This window comes from Xenopus laevis, chromosome 2S (assembly GCF_017654675.1).
Source record: "Xenopus laevis strain J_2021 chromosome 2S, Xenopus_laevis_v10.1, whole genome shotgun sequence".
Taxonomy (NCBI): domain Eukaryota; kingdom Metazoa; phylum Chordata; class Amphibia; order Anura; family Pipidae; genus Xenopus; species Xenopus laevis.
Window position 1 is genome coordinate 167259269 of NC_054374.1, and position 27260 is coordinate 167286528.

Here is a 27260-nt window from a genome sequence, read left to right on the forward strand (position 1 = left end):
ATTGTACTAAAGAGGGTTAAAGTAAATAATTAATCCAACTCATTAATATTTCAGCTGTGGAATCATCACTTTGTGTTGGTTAAATAGACCTTCCCCCCAATATTAGAGAAGGGTAAAACCTCTGGAACATCTCCAGATCAGCCTGGGACGGGGGGACTCTACTTCCCTATGTAATTAGTCTCAATCTTCACTATAGGCATTAGTTAGTAGTGAGCCAGTAGGACTATTGTTTCTTCAGAACCTTGTTATGAGCTAAGGGGGCCCAGTCTGAAGGTCAGTTAGGGGGAGATTTGGGGTGAGTGTTTATTTGTACCCTGGGTACCCCTGGAACTATAGCAGGGTGACACCCCAATGTTTCTATATATCTGTAACCTTGTTATGAGCTAAGGGGGCCCAGTCTGAAGGTCAGTTAGGGGGAGATTTGGGGTGAGTGCTTATTTGTACCCTGGGTACCCCTGGAACTATAGCAGGGTGACACCCCAATGTTTCTATATATCTGTAACCTTGTTATGAGCTAAGGGGGTCCAGTCTGAAGGTCAGTTAGGGGGAGATTTGGGGTGAGTGCTTATTTGTACCCTGGGTACCCCTGGAACTATAGCAGGGTGACACCCCAATGTTTCTATATATCTGTAACCTTGTTATGAGCTAAGGGGGCCCAGTCTGAAGGTCAGTTAGGGGGAGATTTGGGGTGAGTGTTTATTTGTGCCCTGGGTACCCCTGGAACTATAGCAGGGTGACTGTTACCCCAATGTTTCTATATATCTGTAACCTTGTTATGAGCTAAGGGGACCCAGTCTGAAGGTCAGTTAGGGGGAGATTTGGGGTGAGTGTTTATTTGTACCCTGGGTACCCCTGGAACTATAGCAGGGTGACACCCCAATGTTTCTATATATCTGTAACCTTGTTATGAGCTAAGGGGGCCCAGTCTGAAGGTCACTTAGGGGGAGATTTGGGGTGAGTGTTTATTTATATATTAATATGATACAGCAGGGGGATATTGCAGTTGGCATGTGGGGTATTTAGCATTTCAATTTTCTAGCAAATGGTGTAAATCTTCTCTTTAAGCCTCAGTAGGGAGAGGGGATTCAGGCAGGGGCGCTGCTATTTTTAAGATGTGAATAATTGCAGCCTCTGGCAATTTCCTCTCATTTACCTGGTTTTGCTTTAAGCATGTAGGTACTAATAACCTACTGATACAATTGTCTCCCTCCCCCATGCACCTTGGCATTGCTCGAAAGCACTACAGTTATGGGACCTGTTATCCACAATGCTCTGGACCTGGGGTTTTCCAGGTATAATGGATCTTTTCATAATTTGGATCTTCATACCTTAAGTCTACTAGAAAATCATATAAATATTAAATAAACCCAATAGGCTGGTTTTGCCTCCAATAAGGATTAATTATATCTCAGTTGGGATCAAGTACAAGCGACTGTTTTATTATTACAGAAAAAAAGGAAATCATTTTGGAAAATTTGGATGATTGGTATTAAATGGAGTCTATGGGAGACGGCCTTTCTGTAATTCAGAGCTTTCTAGGTAACTGATTTCCGGATAACAGATCCCATACCTGTACTTTTATTATTATGAATATTAATAATACCCCCCCAGTTGTATGTAATTTTATGTAATGAGAAACCACAAGTCATTACTCGATCCATTCTGTACCCTGTGAGTACAATGTCTAGCAGTGAGATTGTGTTAGTTCTACATCCCCACATTCGAGGAATAGTTCAAGAGGAAAAGGTACATGCAGCATATGGTACAGGATCCTCTATCCGGAAACCCATTATCCAGAAAGCTCTGAATTGCAGAAAGGCTGTCTCCCACAGACTCCATTATTATAAAATAACTCCGATTTTTAAAAATTATTTCTCTGTGTAATAATAAAACAGTAGCTTGTACTTGATCCCAACTAAGAAATAATTAATCATCATTGGAAGCAAAACCAGCCTATTGGGTTTATTTCATGTTTAATGGATGTCTTAGCAGACAAGGTATGAAGATCCAAATTACGGAAAAATTCCTCCCAAGCATTCTGGATAACAGGTCCCATACCTGTACAGCAAAGAGCCAAAGGGGAGGGATAGATTAAGAGGAGTGCAGATATTGTTTAAAGGGTAAACTAATCACTGAAATCCCCACGAGTATAATGTGTATTACTGGGCAGCCTACAGTGATTCTCATCAGGACTTATTCATAGAAGAGCAGAATGCGGCCCCCCAGCCATGGGCACAGGGGTGAGAGTATTTAAGGAGAGGACTCGCGTCATCAATCATAATATAACCAATTACCGTTGCCGCTCCGATCTCTCCCGCACCTCGTGTTTGTGTGAACTGTATTTAGCATTTCCTCGGTTACCATGGAAACCCCAGAACGCTGTCTTGTCTTCTAACTGTCACCCAAAGCTGCAAATGCATCGAACTTTCAATGAGAAATTTGGGGAAGGAAAAAAGTATATTTTACATTATTAAAGGGGAAGTGGCCAGACTATAACGCATGTGGTATTTTAGCAGGGGTGCATGGTGTCCCACATACAGCTTCAAGAATAGAGATTCTGTTGGAGGAAATTTACATTAAATGGGTGAATAACTTTTAGTATGTTATAGAATGAGTAATTCTAAGCAACTTTTCAATTGGCCTTCATTGTTTCTTTTTTATAGTTTTTGAATCATTTGCCTTCTTCTTCTGACTCTTTCTAGCTTTCAAATGGGGGTCACTGACCCCTTTTAAAAAACAAATGCTCTGTAAGGCTACAAATGTATTGTTATTGCTACTTTTTATTCCTCATCTTTCTATTCAGGCCTCTCCTATTCATATTCCAGTCTCTTATTCAAATCAATGCATGGTTGCTAGGGGAATTTGGACCTAGGGTATTGCCGGTATTTTAGCGATCTGGCCGGTAAAAATGATGGTTGATCCCAATATTATTAATAGGAAAAAATGATAAATATATAGGAAGGCCAGTATTTTTTTCCAGAAAAGGTGGCAACCCTATTTGGACCCTAGCAACCAGATGGCTGAAATTGCAAACTGGAGAGCTTCTGAATAAAAAACTAAACTAAAAAAACACAAATAATAAAAAATTAAAAGCAATTGCATTTTAAAGGAGAACAACCCCTTTAAGAGAGTGTAGACACCACTGGAGTGATATCCATGCTGCTGGAAGGGTATAGAGTGTACTGGATATAGTGCTGGAGAACTATAGACACTGCTGGAGAACTATAGACACTACTGGAGGGATATAGACACTACTGGAGGTTTATAGCCACTGCTGGAGAACTATAGACACTGCCAGAGAACTATATACAGTACTGGAGGGTTATAGCCACTGCTGGAGGGCTATAGACACTACTGGAGGGCTATAGACACTACTGGAGGGCTATAGACACTACTGGAGGGCTGTAGACACTACTGGAGGGTTATAGACGCTGCTGGAGGGCTATAGACACTACTGGAGGGCTATAGAAACTACTGGAGGGCTATAGACACTGCTGGAGCACTATAGACACTACTGGAGGTTTATAGCCACTGCCGGAGAACTATAGACACTGCTGGAGGACTATAGACACTGCCAAAGAACTATATACAGTACTGGAGGGTTATAGCCACTGCTGGAGAACTATAGACACTACTGGAGGGTTATAGACGCTGCTGGAGAACTATAGACACTGCTGGAGGACTATAGACACTGCCAGAGAACTATATACAGTACTGGAGGGTTATAGCCACTGCTGGAGAACTATAGACACTACTGGAGGGTTATAGACGCTGCTGGAGAACTATAGACACTGCTGGAGGACTATAGACACTGCCAGAGAACTATATACAGTACTGGAGGGTTATAGCCACTGCTGGAGAACTATAGACACTACTGGAGGGCTATAGACACTACTGGAGGGCTATAGACACTACTGGAGGGCTATAGACACTACTGGAGGGCTATAGACACTATTGGAGGACTGTAGACACTACTGGAGGGCTATAGACACTACTGGAGGACTGTAGACACTATTGGAGGGCTATAGACACTACTGGAGGGCTGTAGACACTACTGGAGGGCTATAGACACTACTGGAGGACCGTTGATACTGCTTAAAGCATATAGACCTGGAGATTGGAGGGATGTGATAATGCCCAAGGACCATGCAAAATGTAGAGAATGCACAGAATTCATGGAGGACTAAAGATTCTGCTGGAAGACCCCCCCCCGGTCAATTTGGTTAGCTTTACACCCAGTGCAATACATTTTGTACCCCAAACTATGTGACACCCCCCCCCCCCGTAATTAGCCTCACTGACAATTTAATTTCATTCTGTAACTGCCCTTAGGGCCCCTGAAATGGGGATTTGTTTTGAAGGGTTAAATCAATTATAAAGTGTTTGATGACCATAAAGGAGAATATTTCGAGCCCGGCCTCCCGTTGGATGTTTATTACCTTGTGCCGCATCAAAATGTCAAACCGGCTTCAATTAATTGCGCTACGGAAGCTGCATCTGTCTGTCTTTCAGAATTAATCTCCTTATCACTCATTTACCCAATGTCTCCTCTCCCCCAACCCCTCTCTGCTAAATCTCTCCATGCATCAAATACATTCACAGGACTCATATTAAAAGGGGAACTTAACCTTCTAATTAACTGTTAGTAAGATGGGGTGCAACCGCCTTCAGACTGCCCCTCCCTAATTCTCACAGCGAAAGCTTTATACAAATTGTAGTTGAGTGTTTTTTGTATGGTTTCTTGCTTTTTATGATTTAAAATTATTGTTCTGCAGTTCTCCCCAATTTGATCTCTGCTTTCACAATAACATTTTAGCACATTTTATTAAAAATGTTTTTGAAATTTATTGAAATTTTTTTTTTTCAAAATTCCTGAGTTGTGGAATATTTGCAAATACAGTAGACATACTGGCTCTGGGTTACACAAATGGTGGTTGCGAGAATAGCAACAGTGATTGGGATGTGGACAAGTTGGAGACAGTAGAGAAGATGCAGACAGAAGGGCAAAATGCAGACCGATGGAGACTGAAGGGCAAAGTAGAGATCGTAGACCAAGATGGTCACAGATGGAGACAGTAGGGCAAGATGAGTACAGTAAAGCAAGATAGATATAATATGGCAATATGGAGAGAGTTGGACAAATGGAGACAGAAGGAGAAGATGGAGACAGTAGGGTTAGATAGAGACATTAGAGCAAGACAGTACATAAAGATAGAGATAGATTAAAACTGTAGGGCAAGGTGCAGAAAGTAGGACAAGATGAAGATAGTAGAGCAAGATAGAGACAAATGTAGAATGTAAGGTAAGATGGAGAAAGTAGGACACGATGCAGACAGTAGGACAAGAGGGAGACAGTAGAGAATATGGAGACAGTAGGGCAAGATAGAGACAAATGGAGAATGTAGGCAAGGTGGAGAAAGTAGTACATGATGGAGACAGCAGGACAAGAGAGAGAAAGTTGAGCAAGATGGAGACAGTAGGGCAAGATGGAAACAGTAGAGAATATGGAGACAGTAGGGCAAGATAGAGACAAATGGAGAATGTAGGCAAAATAGAGAAAGTAGTACATGATGGAGACAGCAGGACAAGAGAGAGAAAGGTGAGCAAGATGGAGACAGTAGGGCAAGCTGGAAACAGTAGAGAATATGGAGACAGTAGGGCAAGATGGAGACAGTAGGGCAAGATGGAGACAAATGGAGAATGTAAGGCAAGATGGAGACAGATGCAGACAATAGGGCAAGATGGAGAAATAGTAACATAGGTTGAAAAAGACACATGTCCATTAAGTTCAATCTTTTTGTTTAAATGAAACCCGACTGATTAATAGTTGATTCATAGGAAGTATGACACCTGCAACCTACTTTACACAACCTGGGAAACAACAGTGGAGAAATAGTAACATAGGTTGAAAAAGACACATGTCCATTAAGTTCAATCTTTTTGTTTAAATGAAACCCGACTGATTAATAGTTGATTCATAGGAAGTATGACACCTGCAACCTACTTTACACAACCTGGGAAACAACAAAGCGTAAATATCTACCACTCTTTTCCTACCCCTGCTACTCAACCTAGAGTGGACGATCACTTACAGTATCTCAAGGTTGGCAAGGGTCGGCTAACAAACATGAAAGACCACAAACCCCTCACACTGACACGGCTACAAGATAAACACCTCCTTCTCGCCAGCAATATCTTTGCCTTTCTGCAGGCCCAAACATACACCAGTAGAACTATTCGACTACTATCAGACACAGACTGGGACAACACCTTAGACAATTTGCTCCTAAAAGTCATCTACACAAAGGGAGCTAAATCCTACAATTACAGGTTTTTACAGAACAATCTAGATTATGCTGACCTACCCACGGGACCAAGACATTGGACTGTAGACCTATTGGAACTAGACATGGAGACGCTACTACATAGTACATTAGGTTGAAAAAAGACACACGTCCATCAAGTTCAACCTTAAGTCTATATATAACCTGCCTAACTGCCAGTTGATCCAGAGGAAGGTGAAAAAACCCATCTGAAGCCTCTCCAATTTGCCTCAGAGTGGGAAAAATTCATTCCTGCCTGGGAGGAGCTACTGGTGAATAAAGCATCCGACCCTTCCTTATACCTATCTAATGTATCAGCCTGTACCCCTGATTCACTTCCCAGCTCTCCCTGTAACACCCCTTTCCCTCCTCTAATCTCATTGGCTCCCTCCTGTCTGCTGGGAGGAGCTCCTGGTGAATAAAGCATCCGACCCTTCCTTGTACCTATCTAATGTATCAGCCTGTACCACTGATTCACTTCCCAGCTCTCCCTGTAACACCCCTTTGCCTCCTCTAATCTCATTGGCTCCCTCCTGTCTGCTGGGAGGAGCTACTGGTGAATAAAGCATCCGACCCTTCCTTGTACCTATCTAATGTATCAGCCTGTACCACTGATTCAGGGAGACAATTCCACATCTTCACATCTCTCACTGTAACAAACCCCTTCCCAATATTTAGCTGGAACCTCTTTTCTTCTAATCGGAATGGGTGACCTTGTGTCAGCTGGAAAGACCTACTGGTAAATAAAGTATTAGACCACCCCAACCATGAAGTTATTCTTCAAGAACCTATATGGATTGGTAACTTCTATCTTCTATATGGATTGGTTAGAAGCACCATGAAATCAAGACGCAATAGTTCAAAAATGTTTTGGAACATGGGAAACTTTTCTTGATATTATACCACAGACAGTGACAACTAATCTTTTTTCAAGTTTTTGGGGGTCAAAACTCAAAACAATTTTGAATTTGAAACCACCAACGCGAATTTGAATTCGAATGTGAGATTTATCACACCTCGACCATGGAAACAGTTCTAATTCGATACTTTGCCACCTAAAACCTGCCACGTTCATGTAGAAGTCAGAGGTCCGTTGAGCCATTTGGAGATGTTAGTTGCCTTCCTGATATTTCAGGAAAACTCTATTCAAATTTGTTTTCGATTTTAGGGTCGTTAATATTTGAATGAATGTTTGACGTTTCCATTAATCTTAAATAACCTCCCATTTGAGTCGTGAGTACAATCAAATCTTTTAGAGTAAAAATTTGCATAACTTCGAAATTCAACTTTTGATAAATAACCCCCCTAGTCATGAACAATTGTATTAAACACCCTGTCTCCTGGACTACTTGGGGAACCTTGAGCAATAATGGCATATTAATAATAAATATAATGTTATTAATAACAATGTAAACGTGATAATTTAACAATTTGGAGATGATTTGATCTGGGTGACCCACTGTAAAGATCACCCCGAGCTCTGCATGGATCAATGTAACTGTGGATAATAAGACGGAAGTCAGTGAGGAATTGTCCAGAGGTTACAGCCAGGGATCAATAGGGAACCATATGAGAACAGAGACAAACTGAATGGGGAGTAAGGGAAGCAGAGAGCAGAGACATGGATGGGCCAACTGTAATAACCAAATAACCCAGGATTGTGGAAAGTAAATTCCATTAAAATCAGACAATGTTTAAGGCTTAGATGTCCTTTAAATCCTTTCGAAATAAAAATACAAATTGTTCAAACACTACAAAAGTAGGGAGAGATGGTGTCTATAGTAACAGTGGGATAATAGTCTCTGGGAAGGGAGTGTGACTGTGGGATAGCAGGTATAGTAGGGAGAGATGGTGTCTATAGTAACAATGGATAATAGTCTCTGGGAAGGGAGTGTGACTGTGGGATAGCAGGTATAGTAGGGAGAGATGGTGCCTATAGTAACTGGATAATAGTCTCTGGGAAGGGAGTGTGACTGTGGGATAGCAGGTATAGTAGGGAGAGATGGTGCCTATAGTAACTGGATAATAGTCTCTGGGAAGGGAGTGTGACTGTGGGATAGCAGGTATAGTAGGGAGAGATGGTGTCTATAGTAACAGTGGATAATAGTCTCTGGGAAGGGAGTGTGACTGTGGGATAGCAGGTATAGTAGGGAGGGATGGTGCCTATAGTAACAGTGGATAATAGTCTCTGGGAAGGGAGTGTGACTGTGGGATAGCAGGTATAGTAGGGAGAGATGGTGCCTATAGTAACAGTGGATAATAGTCTCTGGGAAGGGAGTGTGACTGTGGGATAGCAGGTATAGTAGGGAGAGATGGTGTCTATAGTAACAGTGGGATAATAGTCTCTGGGAAGGGAGTGTGACTGTGGGATAGCAGGTATAGTAGGGAGAGATGGTGTCTATAGTAACAGTGGATAATAGTCTCTGGGAAGGGAGTGTGACTGTGGGATAGCAGGTATAGTAGGGAGAGATGGTGCCTATAGTAACAGTGGATAATAGTCTCTGGGAAGGGAGTGTGACTGTGGGATAGCAGGTATAGTAGGGAGAGATGGTGCCTATAGTAACAGTGGGGATAATAGTCTCTGGGAAGGGAGTCTGACTGTGGGATAGCAGGTATAGTAGGGAGAGATGGTGCCTATAGTAACAGTGGGGATAATAGTCTCTGGGAAGGGAGTGTGACTGTGGGATAGCAGGTATAGTAGGGAGAGATGATGTCTATAGTAACAGTGGATAATAGTCTCTGGGAAGGGAGTGGGACTGTGGGATAGCAGGTATAGTAGGGAGAGATGGTGCCTATAGTAACAGTGGGATAATAGTCTCTGGGAAGGGAGTGTGACTGTGGGATAGCAGGTATAGTAGGGAGAGATGGTGCCTATAGTAACAGTGGGATAATAGTCTCTGGGAAGGGAGTGTGACTGTGGGATAGCAGGTATAGTAGGGAGAGATGGTGCCTATAGTAACAGTGGATAATAGTCTCTGGGAAGGGAGTGTGACTGTGGGATAGCAGGTATAGTAGGGAGAGATGGTGTCTATAGTAACAGTGGATAATAGTCTCTGGGAAGGGAGTGTGACTGTGGGATAGCAGGTATAGTAGGGAGAGATGGTGCCTATAGTAACAGTGGATAATAGTCTCTGGGAAGGGAGTGTGACTGTGGGATAGCAGGTATAAGTAGGGAGAGATGGTGCCTATAGTAACAGTGGATAATAGTCTCTGGGAAGGGAGTGTGACTGTGGGATAGCAGGTATAGTAGGGAGAGATGGTGTCCTATAGTAACAGTGGATAATAGTCTCTGGGAAGGGAGTGTGACTGTGGGATAGCAGGTATAGTAGGGAGAGATGGTGCCTATAGTAACAGTGGATAATAGTCTCTGGGAAGGGAGTGTGACTGTGGGATAGCAGGTATAGTAGGGAGAGATGGTGCCTATAGTAACAGTGGATAATAGTCTCTGGGAAGGGAGTGTGACTGTGGGATAGCAGGTATAGTAGGGAGAGATGGTGCTATAGTAACAGTGGGATAATAGTCTCTGGGAAGGGAGTGTGACTGTGGGATAGCAGGTATAGTAGGGAGAGATGGTGCCTATAGTAACAGTGGATAATAGTCTCTGGGAAGGGAGTGTGACTGTGGGATAGCAGGTATAGTAGGGAGAGATGGTGTCCTATAGTAACAGTGGATAATAGTCTCTGGGAAGGGAGTGTGACTGTGGGATAGCAGGTATAGTAGGGAGAGATGGTGCCTATAGTAACAGTGGATAATAGTCTCTGGGAAGGGAGTTGACTGTGGGATAGCAGGTATAGTAGGGAGAGATGGTGCCTATAGTAACAGTGGATAATAGTCTCTGGGAAGGGAGTGTGACTGTGGGATAGCAGGTATAGTAGGGAGAGATGGTGCCTATAGTAACAGTGGATAATAGTCTCTGGGAAGGGAGTGTGACTGTGGGATAGCAGGTATAGTAGGGAGAGATGGTGCCTATAGTAACAGTGGATAATAGTCTCTGGGAAGGGAGTGTGACTGTGGATAGCAGGTATAGTAGGGAGAGATGGTGCCTATAAGTAACAGTGGATAATAGTCTCTGGGAAGGGAGTGTGGACTGTGGGATAGCAGGTATAGTAGGGAGAGATGGTGCTATAGTAACAGTGGATAATAGTCTCTGGGAAGGGAGTGTGACTGTGGGATAGCAGGTATAGTAGGGAGAGATGGTGTCTATAGTAACAGTGGATAATAGTCCTCTGGGAAGGGAGTGTGACCTGTGGGATAGCAGGTATAGTAGGGAGAGATGGTGCTATAGTAACAGTGGATAATACGTCTCTGGGAAGGAGTGTGACCTGTGGGATAGCCAGGGTATAGTAGGGAGAGATGGTGGCCTATAGTTAAACAGTGGGATAATAGTCCTCTGGGAAGGGAGTGTTGACTGTGGATAGCCAGGTATAGTGGGAGATGATAGTGCCTATAGTAACATGGGGATAATAGTCTCTGGGAAGGGAAGTGTGGACTTGTGGGATAAGCAGGTATAGTAGGGAGATGGTGCCTATAGTAACAGTGGGGATAATAGTCCTCTGGGAAGGAGTCCTGACTGTTGGATTAGCAGGTATAGAATAGGGAGAGACTGGTGCCCTATAGTACAGTGGGGATAATAAGTCTCTGGGAAAGGCGAGTGTGACTGGTGGGATAGCAGGTATAGTAGGGAGAGATGGTGTCTATCAGTACAGTGGATAATAGTCTCTGGGAAGGGAGTCGTGACTGTGGGATAGCAGGTATAGTAGGGAGAGATGGTGCCTATAGTAACAGTGGATAATAGTCTCTGGGGAAGGGAGTGTGACTGTGGCGATAGCAGGTTATAGTAGGAGAAGATGGTGCCTATAGTAACAGTGGATAATAGTCTCTGGGAAGGGAGTGTGACTGTGGGATAGCAGGTATAGTAGGGAGAGATGGTGCTATAGTAACAGTGGGATAATAGTCTCTGGAGGGAGTGTGACTGTGGGATAGCAGTGTATAGTAGGGAGAGATGGTGCCTATAGTAACAGTGGGATAATAGTCTCTGGGAAGGGAGTGTGACTGTGGATAGCAGGTATAGTAGGGAGAGATGGTGCCTATAGTAACAGTGGATAATAGTCTCTGGGAAGGAGAGTGTTGACTGTGGGATAGCAGGTATAGTAGGGAGAGATGGTGTCTATAGTACAGTGGATAATAGTCTCTGGGAAGGGAGTGTGACTGTGGGATAGCAGGTAATAGTAGGGAGAGATGGTGCCTATAGTAACAGTGGATAATAGTCTCTGGGAAGGGAGTGGTGACTGTGGGATAGCAGGTTATAGTAGGCGAGAGATGGTGCCTATAGTAAAGGCAGTGGATAATAGTCCTCTGGGAAGGGAGTGTGACTGTGGGATAAGCAGGTATAGGTAGGGAGAGATGGGTGTCTATAAGTAACAGTGGATAATAGTCCCTCTGGGAAGGGGGTGGTGACTGGTGGGATAGCAGGTTATAGTAGGGAGAGATGGTGCCTATAGTAACAGTGGATAATAGTCTCTGGGAAGGGAGTGTGACTGTGGGATAGCAGGTATAGTAGGGAGAGATGGTGCCTATAGTAACAGTGGATAATAGTCTCTGGGAAGGGAGTGTGACTGTGGGATAGCAGGTATAGTAGGGAGAGATGGTGCCTATAGTAACAGTGGATAATAGTCTCTGGGAAGGGAGTGTGACTGTGGGATAGCAGGTATAGTAGGGAGAGATGGTGGCCTATAGTAACAGTGGATAATAGTCTCTGGGAAGGGAGTGTGACTGTGGGATAGCAGGTATAGTAGGGAGAGATGGTGTCTATAGTAACAGTGGATAATAGTCTCTGGGAAGGGAGTGTGACTGTGGGATAGCAGGTATAGTAGGGAGAGATGGTGCCTATAGTAACAGTGGATAATAGTCTCTGGGAAGGGAGTGTGACTGTGGGATAGCAGGTATAGTAGGGAGAGATGGTGCCTATAGTAACAGTGGATAATAGTCTCTGGGAAGGGAGTGTGACTGTGGGATAGCAGGTTATAGTAGGGAGAGATGGTGCCTATATAACAGTGGATAATTTTAGTCTCTGGGAAGGGAGTGTGACTGATGGATAGCAGGTATAGTAGGGAGAGATGGTGTCTATAGTAACAGTGGATTATAGTCTCTGGGAAGGGAGTGTGACTGTGGGATAGCAGTATAGTAGGGAGAGATGGTGCCTATAGTAACAGTGGATAATAGTCTCTGGGAAGGGAGTGTGACTGTGGATAGCAGGTTATAGTAGGGAGAGATGGTGCCTATAGTAACAGTGGGATATAGTCTCTGGAAGGGAGTGTGACTGTGGGATAGCAGTATAGTAGGGAGAGATGGTGTCTATAGTAACAGTGGGATAATAGTCTCTGGAAGGGAGTGTGACTGTGGGATAGCAGGTATAGTAGGGGAGATGTACTCGTCTATGTAACAGTGGATAATAGTCTCTGGGAAGGGAGTGTGACTGTGCGATAGCAGGTTATAGTAAGGAGAGATGGGTGTCTATTAGTAACAGTGGATAATAGTCTCTGGGAAGGAGTTGACTCGTGAGATAGCAGGTATAGTAGGGAGAGATGGTGCCTATAGTAACAGTGGGATAATAGTCTCTGGGAAGGGAGTGTGACTGTGGGATAGCAGGTATAGTAGGGAGAGATGGTGTCTATAGTAACAGTGGATAATAGTCTCTGGGAAGGGAGTGTGACTGTGGGATAGCAGGTATAGTAGGGAGAGATGGTGCCTATAGTAACAGTGGATAATAGTCTCTGGGAAGGGAGTGTGACTGGGATAGCAGGTATAGTAGGGAGAGATGGTGTCTATAGTAACAGTGGATAATAGTCTCTGGGAAGGGGCTGTGGGATAGCAGGTACTGTATACTAGGGAGACATAACATTGATATTATTGAGAAGTAACTGCAGTATTTGTTACTCAGACTGGTTCATCCCTGAGCTGTATTCATTGTGAAATCACAATATTGTTATCACAAATCACAATACCTATGTTACTGCATTACTCTAACATAATATTTAGCATTAGCCTTTAGAAGACGTGTGCAGCCTGTGGCTTCCCAGTGTTATTGAACTAACAATAAAGAATAAGGCTGGGAAGCCTTTAGAGTCCCACGTGCGGGGGGGTATGAGAGGTATGAGAGGAACACACAGATGGAAGCGCATGATGTGAGAGCCCAGAATCAGCCAATATCACAGCCCATCTGCCCCGTTTCAATAGCAAATGTTTCCTAAGAAAGAACCAAGCTCCAACCTCAGAGCCAAAAAGATTTCTCCTATAAAGACGACATAAGCGATGAAACAGTAGTAACGTTAAGAAATCTGTTTTACAAATGATTTTTATTGGTTGGTCTGACAGTTGTTTCTTTATTGAATGATTTACCGGTAATGGAAACCCGTTATCCATCGAACTCTGAATTACAGGAAAACCACCTTTACACCTCTAATAGTTCCTATACATTAGGCCATTCCTACACCTCTAATAGTTCCTATACATTAGGCCATTCCTACACCTCTAATAGTTCCTATACATTAGGCCATTCCTACACCTCTAATAGTTCCTATACATTAGGCCATTCCTACACCTCTAATAGTTCCTATACATTAGGCCATTCCTACACCTCTAATAGTTCCTATACATTAGGCCATTCCTACACCTTCTAATAGTTCCTATACATTAGGCCATTCCTACACCTCTAATAGTTCCTATACATTAGGCCATTCCTACACCTCTAATAGTTCCTATACATTAGGCCATTCCTACACCTCTAATAGTTCCTATACATTAGGCCATTCCTACACCTCTAATAGTTCCTATACATTAGGCCCTTCCTACACCTCTAATAGTTCCTATACATTAGGCCATTCCTACACCTCTAATAGTTCCTATACATTAGACCATTCCTACACCTCTAATAGTTCCTATACATTAGGCCATTCCTACACCTCTAATAGTTCCTATACATAAGGCTATTCCTACACCTCTAATAGTTCCTATACATTAGGCCATTCCTACACCTCTAATAGTTCCTATACATAAGGCTATTCCTAGACCTCTAATAGTTCCTATACATTAGACCATTCCTACACCTCTAATAGTTCCTATACATTAGACCATTCCTACACCTCTAATAGTTCCTATACATTAGGCCATTCCTACACCTCTAATAGTTCCTATACATTAGACCATTCCTACATCTCTAATAGTTCCTATACATTAGGCCACTCCTACACCTCTAATAGTTCCTATACATTAGGCCATTCCTACACCCCACAGACTTGCAATAATATTTCTAGACCAACGTTTCTTGAGTGTTTTTCTCTATATACCAAAAATGGGTTGGAAAATCAGCTTTGTGACCTAAGCATCTGATAAGAACCAGTTACATTGTAGGTCTTTCTCTGATAGATACTCTCTGTAGTAGAATAAAAGTTTACTCTATTCAGGGGATAATCAAAACCAAACATATAAAGTTATACATTTCTGTACCAGATAATAAAGCCAGTCAATAAAACAGACATGACAATGGAAATGGCAATGCCAAATATTCAACCTACCGATGGTAATACATATAGTAATCTCTACTCTTAATTACAGATGCAAAGAAACTGGCCAATGAGAATGCAGCTTCCAAGCCCTGTCCCAGGCACCCTGCTCTTATCTGACATAGGGAGATTATTATTGTGAATTCGGCCCCATGATATGACACTGGAAAGAAACATCAGGAGGGAGGACAGACTGCTGTTTAGATCCTCTGCCACAGACAGACTGCCTTTAACCCTTACAGCTCCAGTAGCAGAAGAAAACATGGGATTGATCAGCTAGGATTCTCATTGGAGGATTCTTTTGCATTTAAAGGAGAAGGAAAGGTTAAAAGTAAGTAAGCTTTATCAGAAAGGTCCATATAAATATACCAGTAACCCCTCAAAGTAATGTTGCTCTGAGTCCTCTGTCAAAAGAAACAGCACATTTCTTTCCTTCTATTGTGTACTCATGGGCTTCTGTATCAGACTTCCTGGTTTCAGCTTAAACCTCCAGGGCTAGGGCTTGAGCATGCTCAGTTTGTTCCTCTCCCCTCCTCCCTGCTGTAATCTGAGCCCAGAGCTATGAGTGAGCAGGCAGAGACTCAGGCAGGAAGTGATGTCACACCAAGCTAATATGGCAGCTGCTATCCTAAACAAACAGAGAGCTTCTAGAGCTGTTTACTCAGGTATGGTAAAGTATTCTACAGAATAAATAGTGGTGTAGCTTGCACTATTGTGGTTAATCTATTGGCAATAAACTGCTTTGCTAGCTTTCCTTCTCCTTTAATGGGGCTACTGCCTCTGGAGAGCTGGGGTGAAGAATATCAGCAGCACTGAACACACAGCTGATATCCCTCTACTACAACTCCCAAAATGATTTAACCCTTGAACATATGATGAAGTATATTGGGATTTGCTGTCCAGCAGCAACTGTTTTGAGTTGTGTGTGATGGAGTTTATTTCCCCTTTAATTCCACAAGCTGTTGATTATCCCAAAGTCACTATAAGATATGGGATGGGAACCTACAGCCGAGCGCCTATATTATCCATTACTTTGTCTCCTTATTGAACAGAACTGAATTATTCATTGGATGTCTCGGCTGATGAGGGGAAGCGGTTGATGACTGTCTCGTCTCTCACTTGCTCTCGGCTTATTTAATTCCTGGCCAATGTCACATATTGGAAAAATATTATCTCATGGGTGCCCGTGATTCAAACCCCCTCTCCCCAATTAAAGGGGTCATTCACTTTCATAAACTTCATTTTTCTTAAATTTACACTTTAAAAATAAACTATTTCCCTGCACTCATATTTCCCAGGGACAACTCAGTAAGGCAAAGTGCTCACTCGCAACACTATCACAATTTGTCCTTTTCCCAGAAGCCCCTTCAGCCCCTACTGAGCCTGCTCCCTGAGCGTTACTAATGCCTGTCCCATAGCAACTGTTACTATTGGTACATGAGTCACTCCATTTCCCAGCAGCCCCTACTAAGCATGCTCCCTGAGCGTTACTAACGACTGTCCCATAGCAACTGTTACAATCGGTATATTTGTTTCTAGTATGCCTTTGTGAAGGTTTTCTTCCCCTTTATTTCAGCTCTGCCACATTTCCTATAATTGCCTTTATCTCATTATAAAGAATTAAATCTGAGATAGATTGGGAAGTAAATAATATACATAAGAACACTCCTCGTATGTGTAAAATCCCTGTTCATTAGATTACAGGGAGATGAGATTTTGGGGTGAGGAGTGTCTTGCATTGAGGCTGAGGCTTTCAGGTCCCGACCCCACTGTACCCACAATATTGTCCCTGGACACTTTCCTATTGGTTTCATACAAAATCCAAGATTAGCGAATGACAATTTACCTTTAATCTTATCCTTAGCCTTAAGGTATCAGCACCTGCTTTATACATGTAGCTACCCAATGGGGAGAAGCCATTTGCAGCCAATCAGGAGTGGGGTTTCACCCACATGAGGTGGTACCAATCCATCAGCGGAGGAGACACAATATATACAGAAGTTTTAGGAACTCTGAATAAGCATATACCAAACAGAACAGCAGCCATTGATACAGTGTGCCAGTTACAGAGATTGTCAGCTCTCAAGTCCAGATGTTTGTCATGAAGGGAGAGGTAGTTGAGAGGAGAGTACAGCACCCCATGTCCTGGGGAGGGATTGTGAGGTGCAGAATTCTCCATTGCTCACTCTGAACACAAGTCATTATATTCCACTGACACTGAGGTTTCCCTGCACCCCCTGTTACCCACTCGCACTCCCTCCGCAAGGTCAGTCTGAGACACAGCACAAACCTGTTCTGATATCGCCTCTAATCTCCTGATGGGAAATTGAACTGCCAACGAATATTCCAAATGGCAAAGACATTCTTGCACTTGGTCTACTTTTTTCACTTACACTAACTTTTTTCGGTTCTTTCAGCTTGTCTCCCAGTTTGATATGAATAGGAGGGAGCCTGAGTTAAAACATATAACGATCTTGCCTCGCCATTGGTCAGGTTGCTGTGGTAAGTGACCCTAGCAACCAGCTACAATACAAAGTTTACACCAAAGCAATGATAATAATATTAATAGCCAAAGGGCAGAGAACCTGCAGCATTGGGGCATGTTCTAAAAGTTAAAGGCAAACTACCCTTGAATGATTATAAACTGTCATGCATTGACCCAAAAAAAGGCCTCCAGGTGAGTTTCATTCATACCCAGCATAAAGCCAATCCACAGTTCCTGAGTGCCCCAGTCACTTTCCTTATGCTTACACTCCCCTCTCCTCCCAGGTCCCACTCCATAGAGATCAGCACTTACATATCAGATGTTGTCGGCTGGTACTGTTGGCTCCGGCACAGGATTGAGTGTCCGCAAGTCTGACCCATCTCTCTTCATCCTCCCTCCAACCCACGGCCACAGATTGGGGTCTTGGGCTTCTCCTCCCTGATGTCCCAAGTAAAGAGCAGAACAGAGAAGTCTCTGGAGCTCACACTGAGCGACCCTGTCTCCGGCTGATAATGGAGCTGCTATTTCTCCCGGTGCTGTGAGAGGCTGTTTGTAGGCTGGAGCTGTAACAGATACTAATGCAGCAAGAGACACTAATGCAGCGTGTGAAGCATACAGGGGCGGGCGGGAGAGAGCCAGGAGCAGCATGTGTGTGGGACACAATGTGTGTGTGTGTGTGTGTGTATGTATAACACAATGTGTGTATGTGTTAGTGTGTGTGTTTGTGTGTATGACACAATGTGTGTGTGTGTGTGTATGACACAATGTGTGTGTGTTTATGTTTATGTGTATGACACAATGTGTGTGTGTGTGTGTATGACACAATGTGTGTGTGTGTTTGTGTGTATGACACAATGTGTGTGTGTGTGTTTGTGTGTATGACACAATGTGTGTGTGTGTATAACACAATGTGTGTGCATGTGTGTGTATGACACAATGTCTCTATGTGTGTATGACACAATGTGTGTGTGTGTGTGTGTATAACACAATGTGTATGTATGTCTATGACACAATGTGTGTGTGTATGACACAATGTGTGTGTATGTGTGTTTATGACACAATGTGTGTTTGTATGACATAATGTGTATGTGTGTTTATGACACAATGTGTGTGTGTCTGCAGGACAATGTTGGGTTAACCTGGGAATCAATGCTTGGCCTGTAATCATCTCAGCTCTTATAGGGAGACGGGGAAAGTGAATTTCCTCTTTCATTTAGACATTGTGAGGATTAAAGTCCCACCGCCCGGCTGCTTTCTTATTGTTTCTCCCCAGCCCGTAGCCCAGGCAGGGGGGTAACTACAGAGGAAACAGACCCTGCGGATAAAGGGGGGCCCAGGAGGTATAGGGGCCCCCCATGAGTCCTTCATTTATATACAATATCAATAAATATTGGTAAAACAGGTCAAACTCTAGACATTCTGGGAGCCTGAAAAATAATGTGCAGTGGGGCCCAGTAATATCTAGTTACACCATTGAGCACAGGGTTTATTTATAGGCAGGTGAGATCCGGAGATATTCCCTTCCCATTGCTGCCCTGGCTCTCATACAGTGGCACAAGGAGAAAGGGTAACACAGTAACATATTAACATATTAACATAGTAACATAGTAACATAGTAACATAGTAAGTTAGGCTGAAAAAAGACACACTTCCATCAAGTTCAACCTTAAGTCTATAACCTGCCTAACTGTCAGTTAATCAAGAGGAAGGCGAAAAACCCATCAGAAGTCTCTCCAATTTGCCTCAATTCCTTCCTGACTCCAAAACGGCAATGGGACCAGTCCCTGGATCAACTTGTACTATGAGCTATCTCCCATATCCCTGTATTCCCTCACTTGCTAAACACCATCCAACCCCTTCTTATACCTATCTAATGTATCAGCCTGTACCACTGATTCACTTCCCAGCTCTCCCTGTAACACCCCTTTCCCTCCTCTTATCTCATTGGCTCCCTCCTGTCTGCTGGGGGGAGCTACTGGTGAATAAAGCATCCGACCCTTCCTTGTACCTATCTAATGTATCAGCCTGTACCCCTGATTCACTTCCCAGCTCTCCCTGTAACACCCCTTTCCCTCCTCTTATCTCATTGGCTCCCTCCTGTCTGCTGGGAGGAGCTACTGGTGAATAAAGCATCCGACCCTTCCTTATACCTATCTAATGTATCAGCCTGTACCCCTGATTCACTTCTCAGCTCTCCCTGTAACACCCCTTTCCCTCCTCTAATCTCATTGGCTCCCTCCTGTCTGCTGGGAGGAGCTACTGGTGAATAAAGCATCCGACCCTTCCTTGTACCTATCTAATGTATCAGCCTGTACCCCTGATTCACTTCCCAGCTCTCCCTGTAACACCCCTTTCCCTCCTCTAATCTCATTGGCTCCCTCCTGTCTGCTGGGAGGAGCTACTGGTGAATAAAGCATCCGACCCTTCCTTGTACCTATCTAATATATCAGCCTGTACCACTGATTCACTTCCCAGCTCTCCCTGTAACATCCCTTTCCCTCCTCTAATCTCATTGGCTCCCTCCTGTCTGCTGGGAGGAGCTACTGGTGAATAAAGCATCCGACCCTTCCTTATACCTATCTAATGTATCAGCCTGTATCACTGATTCACTTCCCAGCTCTCCCTGTAACACCCCTTTCCCTCCTCTAATCTCATTGGCTCCCTCCTGTCTGCTGGGAGGAGCTACTGGTGAATAAAGCATCCGACCCTTCCTTGTACCTATCTAATGTATCAGCCTGTACCCCTGATTCACTTCCCAGCTCTCCCTGTAACACCCCTTTCCCTCCTCTAATCTCATTGGCTCCCTCCTGTCTGCTGGGAGGAGCTACTGGTGAATAAAGCATCCGACCCTTCCTTGCACCTATCTAATGTATCAGCCTGTACCACTGATTCAGGGAGACAATTCCACATCTTCACAGCTCTCACTGTAACAAATCACCCCCTCCATAAGTGCATTAGGATGTCAGTGCAATGGCAGCTCCCACCCATATCCATTCTTAAATACTCATAAGAGGTTTATGTAAGTCGGGGTGATCTCTGGCAACACTGCATTTTACAAATATCTTAGCATTTCTCTGAATAAATAATGGATTGAGCAGAAGTGGCCTGGAATGTAAGTAGCCCCACATTGGGCTCATCCCATAAACACCTGGTCCAGTTCTGCCCCAGTTCTGTTGGGCTGCCATGGGATGTGGGAGATGGGGGATCTGGATGTGGATAATGGATAATAATATGGCTGAAGAACAGGACATTTTTTCCCCAATGATATAATTGCTGTCCCAAAAAGGTACCCCAAAGCCATGGATGAGGGGCCCCCAGAAGTAATGGTTGAGGGGACCCAGAAGCAGTGGGTATGGTGGGCCCAGAAGCAGTGACAGGCCCTATGGCTGTGGGTACCCAAGGTAAGTCCTGTTCCACATGGGGCACTGAATCCCAACAGGCTGAATCTAGGGGAAGGCAGCCCCCCACCCCACCCTGCACCTTAAGCATATGCCTCATTCTGGCTCCTCCCAGAGGAAATGGGTGGGGCAGACCCAGAAGCAATAAGGGGAGACTCTAAATCATTGTATATGGGGGTACAGAAGCAATGGGTGGGGCAGACCCAGAAGCAATAAGGGGAGACTCTAAATCATTGTATATGGGGGTACAGAAGCAATGGGTGGGGCAGACCCAGAAGCAATAAGGGGAGACTCTAAATCATTGTATATGGGGGTGCAGAAGCAATGGGTGGGGCAGACCCAGAAGCAATAGGGGGGGACACCCAGAATCATTGGATGGGGGTGCAGAAGCAATGGGTGGGGCAGACCCAGAAGCAATAGGGGGGACACCCAGAATCATTGCATGGGGGGTGCAGAAGCAATAGGTGGGGCAGACCCAGAACATTGTGTGGAAGAGACCCAGAAGCAATGACTTTGTTCTTCTAGATCCCCCCTGAAAGCCCAGTATAAAGGTCAGCAAGAGTGATATTTAGGGTGAATGCCTAGTTACCCCCCAAGTTTCTCTTGGGACCAATGGGCTGAATGACTGCTAACAACATTTACAACTGAAGGGGGACCCTGACTACATGTTCGACTGCCAAGGGGATCTTAAAACCAAAGCCTAAAAATAAACACAGCCAAGACTACATTTCCCAGAATTCCCTTTTGGAATTGAGGCAACAATGAGATGCTGTAAAATGCAATATTTCCTTGTATGGGGAGGTGACCAAATGATCAGATCTTCCATTAATTTGGGCAATCAGATGGTGGGACAAATTGGGTTCATCCAGAGCTTTTGTTCTCCCACCCACCAATGATTGGGCCATAAAAGGGACCTATGCTGATCTTTTGCCTGAGGGTTTTTCATCGATGTACAGGGCCGGATTTACATAGTGGGCACCCCTAGGCCCACTGCCATTCGTCACCCCTGTTCCCCCCCTTTATTTGTGCAAATTTTCATCATCAATGGGAATTGGCGCATGGGAAATTTAAAAAATGATTGTCCAGCACATCCCCAGTGTTTTTGAACCAATGTTGGTGTGGTTGGGCAACATGCTGCCCCCCTAAAATCCTGCCCCCCTAGGCCCGGGCCTAGGTGGCCTTTCCACAAATCCAGGCCTGTCGATGTATGTAGCAAAATTTCTTACATGTTTTTTGGGGCGCTCAAAATATGTAACTGACCCCACATTACCTGCAAATTGTCAGCCTTGCTCACAATTCCAGTGTCTTCAGATCATGGGACAAAAGAGAGAATATTTCTGCCCTAGAGAGTCATTATCTTTAGTCCCAGGGGACATTCAATGAAGCTCCAACTCATATAATGTATATTGAATAATGAATAAACAGAAATATGCAAATGATTGTCCTGCCGCAGACTAAAGAGACTGGATAGATATAAACACTATGTTTATTGTACAAATAAGTCACTCCTGGTTCTGCTTTGCCTAATGTTGAAATGTTATTTTCCTACTCACACCACAAACAGCCTCATACAAAATAAATAAGAGAGCACTTACATATCCATCATCTGTATCAGTGCAAGGGGCATGGGGTCTTACCGGAACCCACAGGCTCTTCAGTGGAACAAACACGTGTATTACTGGAAATGGTCACGCATGACAACACTACTATCTTGTTACTAAGCCCGTAATTCAACTCCTATTTCTAAAAATTGCATTTGAGAATCAGAAGACCCTGTCAGCCATTGACCTCTAACATATATACTTAATTATCTGATACAATTATATGGAGCTTATTTATCTCATTTCCTTATTATATACAAACCCAGTGTCTGGGGACTAACGCTGTAGTAGTACAGGAGGCTTTGCCAAAGCAAAATGTCAGTGGCTGACACAGATCTATGTAAGTAAGGTTAATGTGAATGATACACCGATAATTTACATTAGATTAATTTGTTTTAGCCAAAACAATGTTTATTATTTTCTGTGACTTTTTATTATCTGGTTGGTGCCAGTGAATAAGAGGAAAACTACTGGGATACCAATATTCAAGTTGACCAAGTTGGGATTGATTTACACTAGAGAAGAGACAGTTAAGGGGGATATGATCACTATATATAAATATATAAGGGAATATGATCACTATATATAAATATATAAGGGAATATGATCACTATATATAAATATATAAGGGGGATATGATCACTATATATAAATATATAAGGGGATATGATCACTATATATAAATATATAAGGGGATATGATCACTATATATAAATATATAAGGGAATATGATCACTATATATAAATATATAAGGGGGATATGATCACTATATATAAATATATAAGGGGATATGATCACTATATATAAATATATAAGGGGATATGATCACTTTATATAAATATTTAAGGGGGATATGATCACTATATATAAATATATAAGGGGATATGATCACTATATATAAATATATAAGGGGGATATGATCACTATATATAAATATATAAGGGGATATGATCACTATATATAAATATATAAGGGGATATGATCACTATATATAAATAAAAAAGGGGGATATGATCACTATATATAAATATATAAGGGGGATATGATCACTATATATAAATATATAAGGGGGATATGATCACTATATATAAATATATAAGGTAATGAAATAGAGAAAGTACAGAGAAGAGTGACTAAGCTGATTAAGGGAATGGAAGGCATCAGTTATGGGGAAAGGCTGGCCAAGCTAATTTCGGGTCAGAGATGCCACCAAGATTCTAGCTATCTGTATAACAGAACATTCTGTCCCAGTGGCTGCACAGATCCTATCTGATCCCCATTGTAAGCAGCAGTCCTGTCCTGCTTTATGGCAGCTGAGATTCTAGCTATCTGTATAACAGAACATTCTGTCCCAGTGGCTGCACAGATCCTATCTGATCCCCATTGTAAGCAGCAGTCCTGTCCTGCTTTATGGCAGCTGAGATTCTAGCTATCTGTATAACAGAACATTCTGTCCCAGTGGCTGCACAGATCCTATCTGATCCCCATTGTAAGCAGCAGTCCTGTCCTGCTTTATGGCAGCTGAGATTCTAGCTATCTGTATAACAGAACATTCTGTCCCAGTGGCTGCACAGATCCTATCTGATCCCCATTGTAAGCAGCACTCCTGTCCTGCTTTATGGCAGCTGAGATTCTAGCTATCTGTATAACAGAACATTCTGTCCCAGTGGCTGCACAGATCCTATCTGATCCCCATTGTAAGCAGCAGTCCTGTCCTGCTTTATGGCAGCTGAGATTCTAGCTATCTGTATAACAGAACATTCTGTCCCAGTGGCTGCACAGATCCTATCTGATCCCCATTGTAAGCAGCACTCCTGTCCTGCTTTATGGCAGCTGAGATTCTAGCTATCTGTATAACAGAACATTCTGTCCCAGTGGCTGCACAGATCCAATCTGATCCCCATTGTAAGCAGCAGTCCTGCCCTGCTTTATGGGAGCTGAGATTCTAGCTATCTGTATAACAGAACATTCTGTCCCAGTGGCTGCACAGATCCTATCTGATCCTCATTGTAAGCAGCAGTCCTGTCCTGCTTTATGGCAGCTGAGATTCTAGCTGTCTTTATGCGACACAGATACTAATGATGATGACTGCTTATATCACTGCAGGACTGACTGAGATTACTTATCAGGGAAAGAGATCGGGAAATTTTTCAGAGACAAAATAAAACAACTCCCCAAAAAATGAATTCCTATGAATACTGAATATATGTAATAACATAAAACAGCATTAATCAAAAGTACATAAAAAATTAAATAGGGCAATGTATTTTTCATATAACAAGTGTTAATCAGGAAATTACACCGTATCATGAATTTTATGGCTTTAAACAGATTATTTTATATTCTTTCTTCCTTTTCGTCAAAAGCTGAAGTGAGCGAGAGATTGAAGTGACAAGGAGGGAGCCCGGGGCAGGAATAAAGGGGTCACTGAGCATTTGATGTGACCATAGACAAGTTCTTGGAGTCAAAGGGACAGAATTACCTGTCATGGGTTAAACACTGCGGCAGTTCAGGCCTTGAGAAGTTCCATGTACAATTCTATATCCATCACGGAACACGAAACTGCCCTGAGCATCTGAATCTGAGGGTCGGGCATTCATGTTGCATTCTGATTGGCTGCCATGAACCCAATGAGGGGGTTACAATAACTGGTCCTTTTCAGTTAAATCTTTGCGTTGTTCCTGCCAGGGACATAATGCTCAGGGCAACCCGTATTACTTGATTGTAAGCTCCTGTGACCATGGTGCTCCACCTCTATTTATATCTGCCACTGTCTTATAATAATAACAACATTTATTTGGATAATTATTGGATAAAAAAACAAATCTATTGGTCTAGCAGAGAGTGTGGCCCGGTATTATCAGTGGGTTATTGGCCCACGCTCAGCATCAGACGGGGGTGTCTGAGGCCCACTAAGGCTACAACCTCATGGCCCCCCATGTTTCTGCACCCTGGGGGGCTGCATTGGAGGGGCCCACCAGGTTTTTCCCCAGTGTCCCCTCTGCCCAGTCTCCCATCAGTCATCAAACTCCTGCATGTTGCTGCCTGGGGGCTAAGAGTAGAAACGTATGGTGTTCTCTCTACACTGGCAACCCACCCCATTGGAAAAATTGGAGCAAATTCTAAATTCCACTGCATTTTGCATCAGTCTGTGAGGGGTACAGGGATTATGGCCAAAAAAACAAGGAAGGTCTCAACCCATGACTACTTGCCTAAAGGGTAGGGTAATTGGAGAGACTCAATTAAAACAGTGGTTTTTACTTTATACTGGTGGCCCTGGGGATGTTCTAGACTGGACGGTGGCCTCTTTTGAGAGTATTGCTGATGGTTTTCTACTACTACTGGGTGAATAATTTATACCAGTTTTCTGTGGCACCTTCTTCTGTGAAATTTCACAAATTATACCCAATTCACTCCGAGCCACTAAATGGGAGATATCCTCAATGGCCATTGGATAATGTTAAGGCCTTTAATATTGCTCCCCAGTATGAGGATCAAAAGGTGCATCACGTGTGTCTGTAGTGTTTGATTTTATATAATATGGGGTATAAGGTGACATGAGGAAGAACTGCATTATATAGATTTATCTTAACACTATCCTGTGCTTATTGAGGAGATCACCCAATCCATAATGGAGCAATGAGGAAGGGTCGGTGGGTGGGTAGTAAACACATTGGGTGCAAATAGAACATGGTGGGTTGAGGTCAGTGTTGGAGGTGATGGGGTTTGGGTATAATTTGCTGGTGACCTTCCTCATGTGATTCCCTGGCACATGAGTCTTTTCAAACTCATGGTAAAAAAATGAAGCAGGAAGGGGTGGGACCTTTAGTATCAGAGGGGGGTCAGCTGGTTGATGAAAACAAAATAAAAGCTCAGATTCTGAACTCATATTTTTTGTCTGTCTACACAAATGAGGAACCAGTAAGTGAAGGTTTCCTTCTTAATAGTCCCAATTCTAGTAATACAACTAATGATGCATGGTTCACACATGAGGAAATTCAAAAGAGACTTGAACATGTTAAGATTAACAAAGGTCCTGGGCCAGATGGTATTCATCCCAGGGTAATTAGCGAGCTTAGCTCTGTGATTGCCAAACCTCATTACTTAATTTTTCAGGATTCATTGAGGTCTGGCATAGTGCTGAGAGACTGGCGAATTGCTAATGTGGTGTCTCTATTCCAGCATGGCCAGCATGGTTTTATGCATAATAGATCTTGCCAGACTAACTTAATTTCTTAAGTTCTCAAGGGACCTTGATTCTGGGATGGCAGTGGATGTGATTTACTTAGACTTTGCTAAAGCATTTGATACAGTGTCACACAGAAGGTTACTGGTTAAATTAAGGAATGTTGGCCTGGAACATAGTATTTGTACCTGGATAGAGAACTGGCTAAAAGATAGACTACAAAGAGTGATGGTAAATGGAACATTTTCTAATTGGACCAGTGTTGTTAGTGGAGTACCGCAGGGCTCTGTACTAGGTCCCTTGCTTTTCAACTTGTTTATTAATGACCTGGAGGTGGCCATTGAAAGTACTGTTTCTATTTGTGCAGATGAGACTAAATTGTGCAGAACTATAGGTTCCATGCAGGGTGCTGCCACTTTGCACAGTGATTTGTCTAAACTGGAAAACTGGGCAGCAAACTGGAAAATGAGGTTCAATGTTGATAAATGCAGGTTATGCACTTTGGCAAAAATAATATAAATGCAAGTTATACACTAAATGGCAGTGTGTTGGGAGTTTCCTTAAATGAGAAGGATCTTGGGGTCTTTGTAGATAACAAGTTGTCTAATTCTGGGCAGTGTCATTCTGTGGCTACTAAAGCAAATAAAGTTCTTGTATAAAAAAGGGCATTAACTCAAGGGATGAAACATAATTGTGTCTCTTTAT

The 27260-nt window shown here is 43.2% G+C and overlaps 1 protein-coding gene across 1 annotated transcript in view; it reads right to left on the reverse strand.

Moving 5' to 3' along the window:
- LOC108710079 (cGMP-dependent 3',5'-cyclic phosphodiesterase) overlaps nt 1-17994 on the reverse strand; it is a 313782-nt gene extending 295788 nt beyond the window's left edge. Inside the window, exon 1 of the mRNA XM_041584657.1 lies at nt 17682-17994. Coding sequence (XP_041440591.1) covers nt 17682-17749 — 68 coding nt within the window. The 5' untranslated portion in view covers nt 17750-17994. The remainder of the gene's footprint in view (nt 1-17681) is intronic.
- Nucleotides 17995-27260: the final 9266 nt, after the last annotated feature.